At 44.8% G+C, this 16352-nt stretch overlaps 1 protein-coding gene and 2 pseudogenes across 2 annotated transcripts in view; 1 reads left to right on the top strand and 2 right to left on the bottom strand.

The window, feature by feature from the left end:
* The window catches only part of Prdm9 (PR/SET domain 9), a 28327-nt gene extending 16722 nt beyond the window's left edge, over positions 1 to 11605 (top strand). For both annotated transcript variants that reach the window (XM_076552987.1, XM_076552986.1), the window contains one exon: positions 10051 to 11605. In XM_076552987.1, coding sequence (XP_076409102.1) covers positions 10051 to 11459 — 1409 coding nt within the window. In that variant the 3' untranslated portion in view covers positions 11460 to 11605. The remainder of the gene's footprint in view (positions 1 to 10050) is intronic.
* On the bottom strand, positions 84 to 1431 carry LOC102902780 (BRCA1-associated RING domain protein 1 pseudogene; annotated as a pseudogene).
* On the bottom strand, positions 1762 to 5213 carry LOC102924607 (nuclear receptor coactivator 6 pseudogene; annotated as a pseudogene).
* Positions 11606 to 16352: the final 4747 nt, after the last annotated feature.

The raw sequence follows: 16352 nt of genomic DNA, 5'->3' as shown, positions 1-16352 counted from the left end.
CCTTCTTCTGGCCTGCAGACATACATGCAGGCAGACCACTGTATACATAATGAATAAACAAATCTTTTAAAAAAAAAAGAATATTATTTAACAGAAGGTATATTGCCCTTCATACAAGCGATATGAAGCAAAGTCTCTCCTCTGACTTTTTTTCCTGGCCATAATGTTGGGTGACAGCTTCACTGTGTGGGGGGTTTGACATTTGTCTGTGAGCTGAGCTATGCAGCAGAGGTGGGGGTGTGCCTGGTGAACGACTAAGGGAGTCATCTGATACGTTACTATTTCTCCTGAGTGTGACGTCAACTTGAAGTCTGCCCGAAGGCAGTGAAGAACAGTCACCAGTATGTTTTCTGCAAGCACTGTTGGCCTTCTAAATCTCTGGTGGTGCTTGGAATGTTGCTTCCACATCACTTAGAGGTAGGATTGGGAGACCTGCTGCAACCTTGGAGATTTCCATTATGCCCTGCTGAATGAAGATCTTTTACATAGACCTTCCTTCCTCTCAGAAGTCTTTTCACTCTTGCTCACAGTGTCTGGAGACACTATATGCCCAGCCAATGGTAAAGAGACTTTAGTCAAGCTTCCAGAACATCCAGATTCTGCAGCAGAGTCACTTACTAAGAAATCTATTTCACCATTTACTGGTGGACTCTCACAACTGGTGATTGGCTACAGGAGGCTCTCCTTCAGTTCCTCTTTGGAATCAAATTAACTATCTTCTTTCCTGGCCTTAAATTCCACTCCTCATTGATCTCAGCTAAAGATTTCTTCTGCCTTTTTGCAGATGTTCTGAAAGCTGTTTTAACCCTCTTAGAAACAACTTCATGAGGACTTGTAGAAACAAATTCATACACTGATCCTTGGTGGGCTTTGTCATCCTTTGCCTTTTGAGGCTGGGTTAGTGCTGACACTTATTCATAGCATATCTGACCCTCTTACTTCAAGGACTAAACCACATTTTTATTGAATTCTACTTCCTTTCTTCATCACCAAATAAAATTGTCCTAGATGTGTCATCTTTTGGATCTAAAAGTTTATTATTATGAAGCAAATTTTGAAGCTTACTATACAGGTGCATCATGTTGTCCAATTGTCTGTTTGTCTGAAGGTCTAGGACCCAGGCTGGGATATAACACACTGGGCATCCTGTTCCAACACAGTCACTTTTACAATCACTACAGAAGGTGTGCTCACATCCTCCTAAACACATGAGCTCCTTCAAAATATTAGAATAGCAGGAGCAGTGCTTTTCCTGGGCCTCTAGGCAGCTGGCTTTACAGCCGGTGTGGGAGGAGGCTCCTTTTTGGAGCAGACAGCTGCATCCCCTAGGAAAGCGGGTGCACTCTGGCATCACAGGACACCCTGCTAGTCACTGCTGTGTCTGCTACGTGAAGTTTCAGAGTCCATGGGACTCCTTGTGTTTCAATTTTTTTTTTTCACATTGTACAAACCCTTAGATTCTCTTTATTCACTGGTCCGTTTCTACAACAAATACATCCAAAACACTATATAATAAAATTATTTACAACATTTCCAAATGACAGGATTGCTTTTGCCCCACTACTGCTATTCACACACAGTACTTCCACAGCACAATACATCATTAGAAGATCTACAAATGCTCACCCTGTACTCTAGGCTGCTTAAGAAATGTGAAACTAATAACATTTATAATGGCATTAGCTCCTTTCAATACATGGCAACATTTTAGAAGCCTTGAACTTCATTTTGCAACACCAAAAGGGCTGCTCCCCGTTGCACTTTATGAGACAGGTTTCAGGGACAAGGAAAAGGACTGAGTTATTAAAATGACTAACTGTACAGAAATAGATTTAAAAAGTCACAGCTGAAAATTGCTCTTTGTAAAATTCACACACATTTACAAGTATCAAGTCATCTTCCAGCTTGCTTACTTGGATTTTCTTCGCTTGGATTGCACTGCACCAGTTATATCTTTTGTAGAGCTGGAGGCTGAAGCAGGCCGAGAGGATCATTTTCAATGTCCATTTTCCACACTCTCAGAAGCCACTGTTGGCTCCTCAGTTCGAGAGTTTCTTCGGCTTGGGGTTTTGGACTTCTCAGCTATCTCTTTTGGCTCACTGCTTTGTCCAGAGACTATGGCAGCATTTGCCTCAAGTTCTGGTCTGGCAACAGGCCCCTGCAGTGCTGTGGCTGCAATCTCCTTTGGGACTAAAGTCTGTGAAGGGGCTGGTGGCCGGTTTGAAAATTCTGGCAGTTTAGAGCCTGTGTTGTCCAAGTTGATTCCTTGTTCTCCAGGTAATGACTGTTGGTCAGCCTCCTCTAGACCAGCTGTACGATTATCTGGGGTGTTTAGATCTTGCTGACAGTTTTTCTTTTTCCCAGGTGGCTTCTTCTTCGGTTTATTTTCATTGGTATTATTTTGTTTATTGTTTACACCAAAATGGCCTGCAGAAATGTCACTTTGCAATAAGTTGACCAACAATGGGCTTGTTAATGTTACATCCTTATTGACTGGGAAGCCTGGATTTTGACCACAAGACATCTGGTTTCCATTGGGTGTACCACTGAATGGTGCATTGAAAGACATCGCATGGCCTGAGAAGTGGTTTCCTGAAGCACTGTTTCCCTGCATGGTCTGTACATGTGGGGCAACCATGTTGGCTTGTTGCATGCTAACATCAGGCATCATCTGAGACAAGTTGACATACATCACTGTTTGCTGTAGTAGCAGGATCACCATGCTGCTGAGCCATATGTAGGCTGGGCCCTGGTGGCCGCAGAACCTGCCTCTGAATCCCCATAACCTGAGATGGACTGTTGTTTACAGGCCCTTGCTGAGGCAGCATCTGTCCTGTAAATTGCACCATGTTTCCTTGCATGTTCGAAGTTGGTCCCCTCATTATCTGTGCTGGTCCCGGCATGACATTGGATTGGTTCTGAGTTTTAAATTGCTGCTTATTCCCCTGCATCTGATTGGTCATTATTTGCTTTATCATTGGTTTCTGCTGGAGCAAAACTTGCCCCTGAGGCCCCATCATCTGGTTATGTGGTGCCATCATTTGTTGGCCCTGCTGGGGAAGCATCTGCTTGGGTGGGGTCATCCTTTGGGGTGAAGGCCCAAGATTTTGGTTCTGAGGGTTCACCATCATCTGGTTCTGTGGCATAAGCTGGGCCCTTGAAAGGATCATAGAGTTTTGAGGGTTCAAAGTTCCTTGTTGCTGGACCATTTGGCCCTGAGAGGGTACAATCTGTTGGTGCATGCCCATTAGCTGAGATGGTGGGCTCTGCTGTGGCTGGCCTTGCATGTTGCCCAGGGTCACCTGAGGAACTCCAGAGCTACCAGCCTGCTGGTTGTTTATGTTGCCATGAATTCCCATGAGGCTGGGTTGCATCATGTTTGGTGGCCCGTGAGACATCGGGTTTTGAGGAGGACCAGCTCCTTGACCACCTGCATGCTGGACATTTTGATTTGCTTGCAGTTGAAGGGCTCCTGAATTCCCAGGGGTGGTTGCTGTAGTGGAAGGCACCTGACCTTGCATAAAGTTCGGATTGGCCTGTCCTGCTGAGAAGCCAGGTGGGAGGCGTTTAGGCATTCCTCCTAGGCCTGGGTGTAAACTCTGTGGCCCCTGTTTTGGTGGCTGATGCTGCATCACCATGAAGTTAGGTGGCACATTTCCCTGTTGAACCATGGGACTCCGACCTGGAGAGCTGAAAGGCTGCTGAAATCCCTGGGGAAGTGGGTTATTTTGAGGTGGCCTTGGTCCCATTTACTGTTGAGTTTGGTTAACCGTTGGGGAGGATACAGGGTATCCCTGCTGGAAGGAGGAGGGTGAGGAGGCAGGAGACTTGTTGGTGAGGTGGGGTTGTTGCAGGGGGGTTGGGACCCTGGAGGGCCCTCCCTGCAAACTCTTCATCTGAGGAGCTGTGAACTGGCCTGGGTTGCTCATTTGAGGAAAGTTTGTATGGGCTTGTGAGGCTTACTGGCTGCCAAAGCGATAAGGAGGGTGAGGGTGAGAAGGTGGCTAAGGAAGGTCTTGCCTGAAGTTGTTGTTGCATTGGGCTACACAAGGGAGCCTTCTTCCACCCTTGATTTGCAGTCATTGTGCCCAAAGAGCCCTGGGCTGGCAGAGGCTGTAGGGCTCCAGAAGGCAACTGGTTCCAGCCTGGAGGAACAGGCACCTGAGTTGGAGCAGTAAACTGTGGACGAATCCCCTGTGGCTGTTGCTGCTGATGTTTCTGTGGAGGTCTTGTCTGCAACTGTTGCTGCTGCTGCTGCTGTTGCTGCTGCTGTTGCTGCTGCTGTTGCTGCAGCTGGGGAAAATTAGCTGGATTCATTTGCCTATTCACAGGAACAGGCTGCATTGGGTGATGTGCTGGAGGTAAAGATCCTGAGGGATGACTCTGTTGCTGTATATGGAGTCCAGAGAGAAGTGGATCCATTGCATCTGAATGAGAAGCAGGGCGAGGAGTCCTGGGCTGCAGTTCTGGATTGGGGCCTGGTGCCATCATGGAAGATGACATGTTCCCACCCTGGGGCATCATAACAGTGGCAGGACTCGTCATCCTTATTAATCCTGGACCACTTGCCATGGGAAATCCTGCCTCCATCCTAACAGAATTTCCAGATGCCATGTGTCCATTCATTCTCACATCTTGGCTCCGGTTCTGACCCAAAGCCAGGTTGATAGCACCTTCCCCTTCAATCTGAACGGAGAGAATCCCCAGATCCCGAAGCTGCTGGTTGTTGCTCTGAGCCAGGATCCATAACCCCTCCGCCGCTTCCCGGGGGATGTTGAATGTGACACGCACACTGTTCCAGGGCTCCACTTTCTGCACCTTTAGCTTGCTGGATTCCATGTGTAACAAGTTAGGCACATTCTTTAATATTGCATCCAGTTTCCATTTGAAGTCTTTATCATCTATATTTCCTTTGAAGGCTACAAAAATTGTGGAATCCTCCAAAAAACTATCGCTTTTTGTGTCATCATCTTCTAGTCCAGAGTCAAAGTCCACCTCTGAGTCTTCCATTGTTGATGGACACAGGGAAGTATAGATGTCTTCAAAGTTTGGAAGGTCATCCAAAACCATGGTGTATTATTCCAGAAGTATATGCAAAGTGAACAATAAGAAAACCAAAATGTCTTAATTTTTATCACTTATCCAGGTCATCCTCTAAGTCCAAACAAGGTGGCATCTTTAGGGCTTGTATTTCAAAGTAGCAGCCAAATAGAATTCTGAGCGCGGCCCCGGCCCTCCCGGGCGGGCCTCGCAGCGCCGGCCCGGGCCCTGCGTGCCCGGCGCCCTCCGCGCGTCCGACTGTCGGAGCCCGGCCACCCGCAGCCCAACCCGGCAGGGCCTCAGGGAACCGGTGGGGAGGGGGGGATGGGCCGGGTGTGTTTCAATTCTTAAGCAGAGTGAAAGGAAAATAGAAATTCAGTACATTTTCAAGTACTTCTAAAATTAAAGATTATTTTATGTGCTTTTAAGTGCTATAAAATTTTTATGTTTTTAAATAATATGATTTTAAAAAAGAATTGATGTATTTATTTTATACGTATGAGTGTTTGCTTGCATGTGTGTATGTCCATTCAGTGCCTGCTGAGGGTCAGGCTGCAACTGGGGCCATACATTTCTGAGGGGCTTGCACTGCCACTGGGGACCACAGTGACGTCCAGTCTGAGCTGCAGCCAAACAAGGGCCATATCTAGGTCCGTGGCCCTACTGCATCCAGCGTCTGTGTTGATGTCCATGGCTCCTATTACCATCGAAGGCTGTGTGGATGCCCAGGTTCTGGCCTGCCACTTAGGACCATGTTAGTGTCCGAGGGCCATACTGCTACTTGGGGCCACGGTGACATCTCAGCCTGGGCTACTGCTCAGGACCATGTCTGAATCCATGTTCCTACTACAACTGAGGTCCATGTAGATGTCTGTGGCCTGTGTTACCACCAAAGGCCACGCAGATGGCCAAGGTCTGGGCTGCCACCTGTGGCCATGTTGGTGTCTGAGGGCCATGCTGCCACTGGGGCCATACTGATCTGGGTGGCTTGCATTGAGGCCATGGCAACATCCAGGCACAAGCTGCTGAGTCTATGGTTCTGCTGTAGCGGGGGTCTATGTTGCTCTCTGTGGCCCATATTACCACAGGGAGCCATAGGAACCATGCATGTTGAAATCTGACGGCCCTGCTGAACTGGATCTGCCCCTCACTGACCACTACAGCACAAGAGCTGGCCCCACCCCTCACAGGAGAGCTTTCTCTACATTCGGGAGAGATGGCCTGGCCCCTCACCACCAGTGTGGGAGAGCTGTCCATGATAGTATAGGCATAGAAAAGCTGGCTCTGGGCTGGAGAGATGGCTCAGAGGTTAAGAGCACTGACTGTCCTTCCAGAGGTCCTGAGTTCAATTTCCAGCAACCACATGTGGCTCACAATCATCTGTAATGAGATTTGGTGCCCTCTTCTGGCCTGCAGTCATACAGGTTATATACATAATAAATAAATCAGAAAGAGAGAAAGAGAAAGAGAGAAAGAAAAGCTGGCTCCACCTCTCACCTGAGGGAGGTGCTCTCAGTGGCCAGGACTGACAAAATCAGCTACTACCCAGACCCACATCCAGAGCTTTGAGTTGGCCCACCCAACTCAATGTTCCTACTATGGCCTGCCAGAATGTGTGAAGGGACTGGTCCTGCAGAACCATAGCTGCAGGATCTCCATGACTCAGGGTAACAGCAGAATATCCTAGAGGAGTTTCGGTGAAGGTCCAGTAATGATGGTGTTCCAGAAGCCAGAGGCCTTGAACCAGACCAACAACTCATTGCAATGAACACTTGCAAGTAAAGCTAAGTGAACAAAAGGTTCTACTGTGTGACACACCACAGCTCCTAATGCCACTAAGATCAATGATGAGGTTTTGAAGAGGCAGAAAACATAGAACAAAGGTTTTGTTTTTCTTTTTTTTTTTCTTTTTTGTTTTTTGAGACAGGGTTTCTCTATGTAGCTTTGCGCCTTTCCTGAGACTCACTCTGTAGACCAGACTGGCCTTGAACTCACAGAGATCCGCCTGGCTCTGCCTCCCGAGTGCTGGGATTAAAGGCGTGCGCCACCACCGCCCGGCTGTTTTTATTTTTTTTAATTAATATTTTTTAAATTTTCTTTTGGGGGGTGATGCTACAGGGGTGAGAGGCAGATATGGAGGGACTGGAAAATAAGCGGATTGGGGTACATGATCTGAAATTCTCAATAAATAAATTATGGTAGAAAAATTTTTTTTAAAGATTTATTTGTTTATTATGTATACAGTGTTCTGCCTGCAGGCCAGAAGAGGGCCCCAGATCTCACCACAGATGGTTGTGAGCCACCATGTGGTTGCTGGGAATTGAACTCAGGACCTCTGGAAGAGCAGCCAGTGCTCTTAACCACTAAGCCATCTCACCAGCCCGAAAATTTTTTATGTGTTTTTAAATATTCTAACTTTTTTCCAAAGACAGATTGTAAAATGGTAAATATTCTAACTTTTAAAAAAGAATTTATGTATTTATTTTATATATTTGAGTGCTTGCATGTATGTATGTGTGTGCAATGCCTGTTGATGCCAGAAGACAGTGTTGGATCCCCTGGAACTGGAGTTATAGACAGTTGTGAGATACCATGTAGGTGCCAAAACCAAACCCAAGTCCTCTGCAAGAGCAGCAAATACTCTTTTTTTTTTATTTTTTAAATTACACTCCTGATATTCATTACTTACACTCATGATATTAATCACATTTGTCGTATTCATAGATTACATTCGAAGTATTCATTCAATTTTATATATATGTATATGTATATATATGTGTGTGTGTGTGTGTGTGTGTGTGTGTGTGTGTGTGTGTGTATTTTAATTTTAAATGTTGAATGTCATTTCTTGAAGGGGGTAGGAGGTTAAATACAGGCTTACAGCACAATGGGAGGACCCCGGAGGGCAGAAGTTCGCTACTGATGTTTTACAATCTTGCATCTAAGCTGTTAACGCCCATTATGCAGGATACACAGACAAGGAACTTCCCTTAAGCATTCAGGAGGGTGGAACCTGGCAGGGAATTAGCATTGGGAGGATATCAAGGTCAAGGTCTGCAAGCAAGGCAACAGTTACCCAAAACAGGGGCCAGGGCCCTGCAGGTCCCCCTTTTATTAAAAAAAAAGCTTCTGACTTGGGTTGCGTGGGACGTCAGCAGGTCACCTTACCCATCATGGAGATGCCTGCCCAGGCCACACAGGCTCTCTGTCTTAGGTTGGTGAGTGCCCCCCAGGCATTACCCGTCTCCTAATACTCATCATACCGGCTCAATAGTGTGTGAGCTGCATGGTTAATTGCTGCCAAAGATCTCAAAGTGGCACTGGGCTCAGCAAATACTCTTAACAACTGAGCCAACTCTCTAGCCCTAAATTTATTTTTAAATACTTTATAAGCAAAATATATAACATATAGTGCTATACGTGTAGAGGCAAAAGAAGTGTCCTCAAGTATCCACTAACTCTTTTACTGAACTGGTTTGTTCTGATCCTTTTGGATTCTGTTTAATTTCCTTCACATTTGTAAATAATATGAATATGTCATCATGCATCATATCAATTAATTGTCAAGTAAATTGTGGCTCTGTGCTAGGAGGGAAAAACACTCATGAGCTAGGGAAACATGCATACATGTACAGACCTGTGTAGAGTCAGGAAGTAACTCCGACTTTGAAGAAAATTAATCCAGGAAAAGTGTTTAGAGACCTGTGGAGTAGGGGTGAATATAAATGATATTGAAGGAAGATAGAATTTGGGAGGGGCAAACAGTTGGTCAAAGGGTCCCAGACAGAGGAAGTAGTTGAGGCATGAAAGGTTTGGACCTTTGAGAACATGCTGAAATCACTTAATGGAAGGAAGCAGATGCCAGAGAAATGCATGTAAACCTGTTAACATAGAGCTTGTGACTGGTGCCAGGACAGTGGAGAATGAAACAATTGTGGGGTTTTCAGCTCTCTTCTAAAATGATGCTTTGGTTAATTTTCTAAAATATAATGCAGTGTGTGATCACCTTAGAGATTGCTTCAGTCTCCAGAGGGAAGGAGGACGGCATACAAAGGGTTAGGTGTCAGAGATGATATCTGACTATGGATATGTTTTGAAACAGGGTTTTCTGTTATATCTGGAATGGGCTAAGAGTAAATGAAATAAGCATGAATACTTTGTGTGAGACCTGAGGAAGGAGTTAACTTTCATTTTAAGATTTGTGGATCACTGAGAAAGACAAGTTGTGGCAGCAGAAGCCAGGGTCTTTCAGTCAATAGGACCCAGAACACTCTGCCTTCTCTAACTTGAATCCTACTAAGGAGAATCCCCAGTTGAATATGCATTTTTGAATGAGAAGACAATTTAGACTTACATGTGCTGCCTTTATCTACCCAGTTGCCCATAGCTGTCAATCTTCTAGCTGGATGGACTCCAATTTAACATATCCCTTTCCCTTCTTAGGAAAAACCATTAAAGGAAATCCCATCTAAGTCAGGAAGTGTTGCTATGTCTCAACAGAATGAATAGAGGCAGAAAGCATGTGGGGAAAGGTGCTCAGAGATCTGAGTAAGTGAAACTGGATGAGGCATTAGGTTTGCTGGGTAAAGTAGGATATAACCTAGAAGTTACTTGTTTGTAGGCCATGCTCACTGCTGCACTATTTATACCAGAAGTAAAGTTGTCCCTGATCCTACTTGGAGAACTGTAGTCTGGCTGACATGTAGAAAAGGGACCCAATGTGAGCTTTTATAGATTTCTATAAAAGATATAGTAAACAAAAATGGAATAAGGGAATGCACTAACTGTTTGCAGCTTGTGTTGGCTATTGTTTGTCTTGAGACAAAGTTTCATTCCATAGCCCAGGTTGTCCTTGAACTGAAAGTGATCAGACATGAACCATCAAGCACAGCTGAGTTTGTGTTGTTAACACATAAAGACTGAGTAGTAGAATAGGCCTGATCACATGAAAAATCAGATGCCTAGGCAATTTATTATATTCACTCTAACCAAATTTTCATCTTTCCACAGAATTAAGGACAGAGATCCATCCGTGTCTTTTGTGCTCTTTGGCCTTCTCAAATCCAAAATTCCTCAGTCTACATATGCAATGGAATCATCGAACTCAAATCTTCTCAAGAGCATCTTCAAGGATAAACTCCAAACCAGGGGATCCTCACCCAGATCAACTTCAGGAACAGCAACATTTGGATTCATACAATGAAAGTGACAAGGCCAGAAGTCAAGAGGGCAAAGGAAAGTCCAAACCCATGCATAAATGGACAAGAGAGAAGATTTCAACAGCCTTTCTCAGCACACTCAAAGAACAAATTAGATCTGAGGAAAGTAAGAAAACTATGGAAGAAGAACTCAGAACAGGCCAGAAAACAAATACAAAGGACACAGTCAAATCACTTATTGGATCAGAAATCTCAAGAACTGAAACAGAATGTGGGCAACATTTCAGTGATAAGTCAAATGCCAATGAGAGCCAGAGGACACACTCAGAGGAGAAGCCCTATGTTTGCAGGGAGTGTGGGCAGGGCTTTACATGGAAGTCAGTCCTCATCAGGCACCAGAGGACACACACAGGGGAGAAGCCCTATGTTTGCAGGGAGTGTGGGCAGGGCTTTACATGGAAGTCAGTCCTCATCTGTCACCAGAGGACACACACAGGGGAGAAGCCCTATGTTTGCAGGGAGTGTGGGCAGGGCTTTATACAGAAGTCACACCTCATCAGGCACCAGAGGACACACACAGGGGAGAAGCCCTATGTTTGCAGGGAGTGTGGGCAGGGCTTTATACGGAAGTCACACCTCATCTGTCACCAGAGGACACACACAGGGGAGAAGCCCTATGTTTGCAGGGAGTGTGGGCAGGGCTTTGCACAGAAGTCAGTCCTCATCTATCACCAGAGGACACACACAGGGGAGAAGCCCTATGTTTGCAGGGAGTGTGGGCAGGGCTTTACACGGAAGTCACACCTCATCTGTCACCAGAGGACACACACAGGGGAGAAGCCCTATGTTTGCAGGGAGTGTGGGCAGGGCTTTGCACAGAAGTCAGTCCTCATCTGTCACCAGAGGACACACACAGGGGAGAAGCCCTATGTTTGCAGGGAGTGTGGGCAGGGCTTTACATGGAAGTCAGTCCTCATCTGTCACCAGAGGACACACACAGGGGAGAAGCCCTATGTTTGCAGGGAGTGTGGGCAGGGCTTTATACAGAAGTCACACCTCATCAGGCACCAGAGGACACACACAGGGGAGAAGCCCTATGTTTGCAGGGAGTGTGGGCAGGGCTTTATACAGAAGTCACACCTCATCAGGCACCAGAGGACACACACAGGGGAGAAGCCCTGTCTTTTCAAGAAGGATGAGAAAACCAATAGCAATAAAACCACACCTCAACAATCACAGGAAGACAATTGTAGCCTTTAAACACCTTCCCACTTATTCTACTAAAACTTCTGACAAGTTTACTGATTTTCTTTCTTTCTTTTTTAAAGATTTGTTTATTATATATACAGCATTCTGCTTGCTGTATACATAAGAGGGCACCAGATCTCATTTCAGATGGTTGTGAGCCACCATGTAGGTGCTGGGAATTGAACTCAGGACCTCTGGGAGAGCAACCAGTGCTCTTAACCTCTGAGTCATCTCTCCAGCCCTGATTTTTCTTTTTTTCTTTTTTTTTTTTTTTGGTTTTTTTCAAGACAGGGTTTCTCTGTGTAGCTTTGCGCCTTTCCTGGGACTCACTTGGTAGCCCAGGCTGGCCTCGAACTCACGGAGATCCGCCTGGCTCTGCCTCCCGAGTGCTGGGATTAAAGGCGTGCGCCACCACCGCCCGGCCAGCCCTGATTTTTCTAAATTCAAGAGTATAAAATGATTAGCCCCACTTTCTTTTTTCTTTTCTTTTCTTTTTTTTTTCAAGACAAGATTTCTCTGTGTATCCCTGGTTGTCCTGGAACTTGTTCTGTAGACCAGGCTGCCCTGCTTGCCTCTACGACCTTCTGAGTGCTGGGATTAGGGCATGCATCCACTACTACAAATTCCCATTTACATGATTTGAAATGAGCTATAAAAACAAACAACAATGAAAAAGCAGTTCCTTGGGTGATCAAAGGATGTCTCTCTGTTCTTTCCCACACAAATCCCTTCCATGTTTTTTGTTTCTACTTTATTTATTTATATATATAAATATATACTTTATATATTTAGCTTCCTGGTGTAATAAAGTTTGTCTCCATAAGCAGAAAAAGTCAAGAGGGCATTAGAGAACTCATACTCTGAGCTCAGGTCTTTGTGAAATTTCAATCCCTGGAAAGGTGTAAGTCTGAGATCACTACAGTTAAACTATTAGAGAATCATAGCCAGACAGGCATATTGGTGCACACCTTTAATTCCAGCACTTAGGAGGCAGAGGCAGGTAGATTTCTGTGATTTCAAGGCCAGCCTGTTCTATATAGTGAATGTCTAGGACATCCAGAACTACATAGAAAGACCCTATTTAAAAAAAATATTAGAGAATCAAGTCTGGGTGTAGCTGTGTGGTAGCTACATGGATGTGTGGGTTTTCTCGGGTCTGTGGAATGAAGACACAGAGGCACTTAAGAATGCATTTAGCCTTTTGACCTTTTGACCTATTGACAGCTGCAGGGGGGCCAGCCTCGAAGAACTGAAGCACTAACCCTTTGCCTAGGGCAGTTTTATTTCTCTCCAATACAGTTTAGCCCGTTAATTTCCATATGCTCAAAACAACCTGAAAGGGGCTCCCAACAATACAATGCCAAGTGCAAATTCATTAATTTCTCAGGTCCCATGGTTTTCTGGGTTTCCTGAATCAAGTTTTGGATAGGCCTTTGTATCCTTGGGAAACTCCGAGACAGACATCTGCTAAACAAAAGGTGGATTAGGGCTAGGTGCTACTCTCTGGAGCCAGGCCAGGTGCAGCTCAGCAGGAATGCCACTATATCTGGGACTAAGGGAGAATTATCTGAGATTTAAGGCATAACTGGGAGTCTTAGTCACAGTTTCTACTGTGTGATAAGACACCATGACCAAAAGCAACTTGGCAAGGAAAGGGTTTATTTTATCACACACTTCCAAGTAACAGTCCATCACTGAAGGAAGTCTGGGCAGGAACTCAAGTAGGACAGAAATCTGGAGGCAGGAGCTAATTCAGGGGCCATGGAAAAGTGCTGCTTACTGATTTGCTCCTCATGGCATATTCTACTAGCTTTTTTATAGGACCCAAGATCACCAGCGCAGATGTGGTGCTGCCCACAATGAGTTGGACCCTCCCACATCAATAGTTGAGAAAATCCAACATGGGCTTGCCCACAGGCAAACCTGGTGGGGACATTTTCTCAGCTGAAAGACCCTCTTCTAAAGGGACTCTAGTTTGTGTCAAGTTAACATAAGACTAGCCAGCACACTGGGCCAGGGAAGAGGATTCTGCAGTTACCTGAGAATAACTTTTCTTTTCTCTACTCTCCTGCCAGGCTCCTCCCTTGACTTTTTGTTGTTGTTTTTTGTTGTTGTTGTTGTTTTAGTTAAGTCTCTATCATTATATTTTATCAATAAAGACTCAGGAGCCAGATGCTGGAGTGTAAACCTGCTAGCTCAGAGAGGCAGAGAAAGCACCCAGCTGAATGTCCTCAGCTGTTGTCCCAGAAAGAGTTTTCTCCTACATCATCTGAAATAAAAAACTCCTCCAAACGCATGGCACTCCCTTTTACTTCCTATACATCTCTCTCCACATCCTCTGACTTCCTCTTACTCTCTATGGTTTTTTCCTTATCAACTGGTTGCTTGCTCCACATCTTGACCCATGGTTGATTTTATTTAATCCTGTTTACAGTATTCAATCAGAAAGCTCTTGGATTAAAGGTGTGTGCTAGGGATGAGCCACACCACAGCTAGAAGCAGTTTTTTTTTTTTTTCCTAGTAAGTAATGCAATCTTGGGGTTCATAGTGTGATCAAATATCCTGCAACAGTTCTTGGCTTCTTTCAATCTCTGTAAACTCAGAGATGAAATCCAGACAGGGTTGTATGTGTACATGAATGAGTTCATGTGCAGCTCTGTTTTATGTACTTTACATGCATGTATGAAAATGTGTGCCTTATTGTATGGGGGATGGTTATGACAGTACACCTAACGTGTACATTTTATTTGTATATGCATGTGTGTGTAGCTTGAGTTTTCCTGCCTTGCCCACAGTCAGGACCAATCTTTGTCACCTGCCAGTCCCACAGCCACTCAGACCCAACCAAGTAAACACAGAGACTTATATTGCTTAGAAACTGTATGGCCGTGGCAGGCTTCTTGCTAACTGTTCTTATAGCTTAAATTAATCCATTTCTACAAATCTATACCTTGCCACGTGGCTCATGGCTTACCGATACTTTACATCTTCCTTGTCCTGGCGGCTGCTGCAGGCAGTGACTCCTGCTTTCCTGTTCTTTTATTTCTCCTCTCTGTTAGTCCTGCCTATACTTCCTGCCTAGCCACGGCCAATCAGGTTTTATTTATTGACCAATCAGAGCAACACATTTGCCATACAGACCATCCCCCAGCACAGCCAAGTGCAGACCATCTCAGACACCTGTACTCAGGCTTGTGGTCCTAATCATCCTCTATGCGGACCTGCTGGGTAAAGCCACAAGGAACCCAAGAACGGGCTCCCACAGGACATACAGAACATCCCACAGCACTCCCCCACCCTTTTTTTTTCCAAAAGGAAGGTTTTAACCTTAACAAAGTAAAATTACATATAATTTGGAAATTTGGGCGTAGCTTCTCTTACTACTTCCTGCTGGAGGGGGGCGCTGTATCTTATGGGGGTACAAAGAAAATTTTAGGATTATGGAGTAGTCCATGAGGCTGTATTGTCTGAGCCAGTTGCCTTCAAACAATTCTGGATGTTGGATCATCTGGGCCATGGTGTCATCGGAAACCTTTCAGGGGGTCTTGGCTGGTCAAACCTGATGTATCTTAATCTGGAACAAATCCATGGCCTCTGGCTTTCTGTGGGAACAAAAGCAGAGTCTCCTTTCCAAAGTAACACATCCTTATATCCAAATTTTAAAGTCAAGGTATCGTTAATATATACATATTGGTTTAACTCAACATCTTTTACAATCAAATGTTTTTCTGCAGTTAAAAATCCCAAAGACAACACAATCCAGATTCTCTGTGTAATATTCATCTTTACGTGGCTTATTTTTTACATTAATTTTACTGTTTCTTTAAAGACTTTATTTTTAAAATCTATCTATTTCTTTATATAACTATATATTTTCTTTTTCTCTCTCTTCTAAGCCTACGTACATTTTTACACACATTGTAAAGCATTTAAAGTCTTGTTCCATCTGAATCTGTCTTATTGTGAATCTATTGCTTTAAACTGCAGCATTTGTAAGCTGAAACGGTGCTATGGCTGCTGGCTCCGCCCACCTCAGCTTCCCAACATGGTGGTGGTCCATTTACTGCCAGCTCTGGGAGCTATTGTGGGTCTATGCTTTTATCCAAGCAGCATGTAGCCCAGAAACCTTTTTTGTTTTGTACTAGCAAAGGCTAAATCCACCACACAGCTTAATGTGCCACTTGCAGAGGCCTCATTCCCGCCATATGGCAGATCAAGTGCACACGCTAGGAACGCACCAGTAGCTCAAACTGGCAAGCTGCCGCTCATTTGAGAGAGATAATTAGGAAGCTGTTTTTAGCTCCATTTTAGAATCTTTTCTCAGGTTTTAGGTGGAAACTCTTGCCCTCTCGTTGGGCACCATGTGTGGGTATGTTTATTTGGGCTGCCAGTCAGGGAAATAATGTAGTTAGTCCATCCCTCTAGAGTAATCCTAGACCCTTATCTGTGTGTGTGTGTGTGTGTGTGTGTGTGTGTGTGTGTGTGTGTGTGTGTGTATGTGTGTATGTGTGTATGTGTGTGTGTGTGTGAGTGTGTGTGTGTGTGTGTGTGTGTGTGTGTGTGTGTGTGTGTAGATAGGTAGACAGGTAGATAAAAGTTAAATAGATAGTGAAATAGTAGGGACTTACTTAGCCATTAAAAATAGAATCATGGCATTTTCTTTCCTTTTTTTTTTTGTTCTTTTTGAGACAGGGTTTCTCCGCGTAGCTTTGGAGCCTTTCCTAGAACTCACTCTGTAGACCAGGCTGGCCTTGAACTCACGGAGATCAGCCTGCCTCTGGCTCTTGAGTGCTGGGATTAAAAGTGTGTGCCACCACTGCCCCGTGAATCATGGCATTTTCAAGAAAATGGATGCAATTAGATATCTATCATGTTTAGCAAAATAATCCAGACCCAGAAACACAA

This window comes from Peromyscus maniculatus, chromosome 16 (genome assembly GCF_049852395.1).
Source record: "Peromyscus maniculatus bairdii isolate BWxNUB_F1_BW_parent chromosome 16, HU_Pman_BW_mat_3.1, whole genome shotgun sequence".
Classification (NCBI taxonomy): domain Eukaryota; kingdom Metazoa; phylum Chordata; class Mammalia; order Rodentia; family Cricetidae; genus Peromyscus; species Peromyscus maniculatus.
This window is presented reverse-complemented; position numbering and strand designations above follow the sequence as displayed.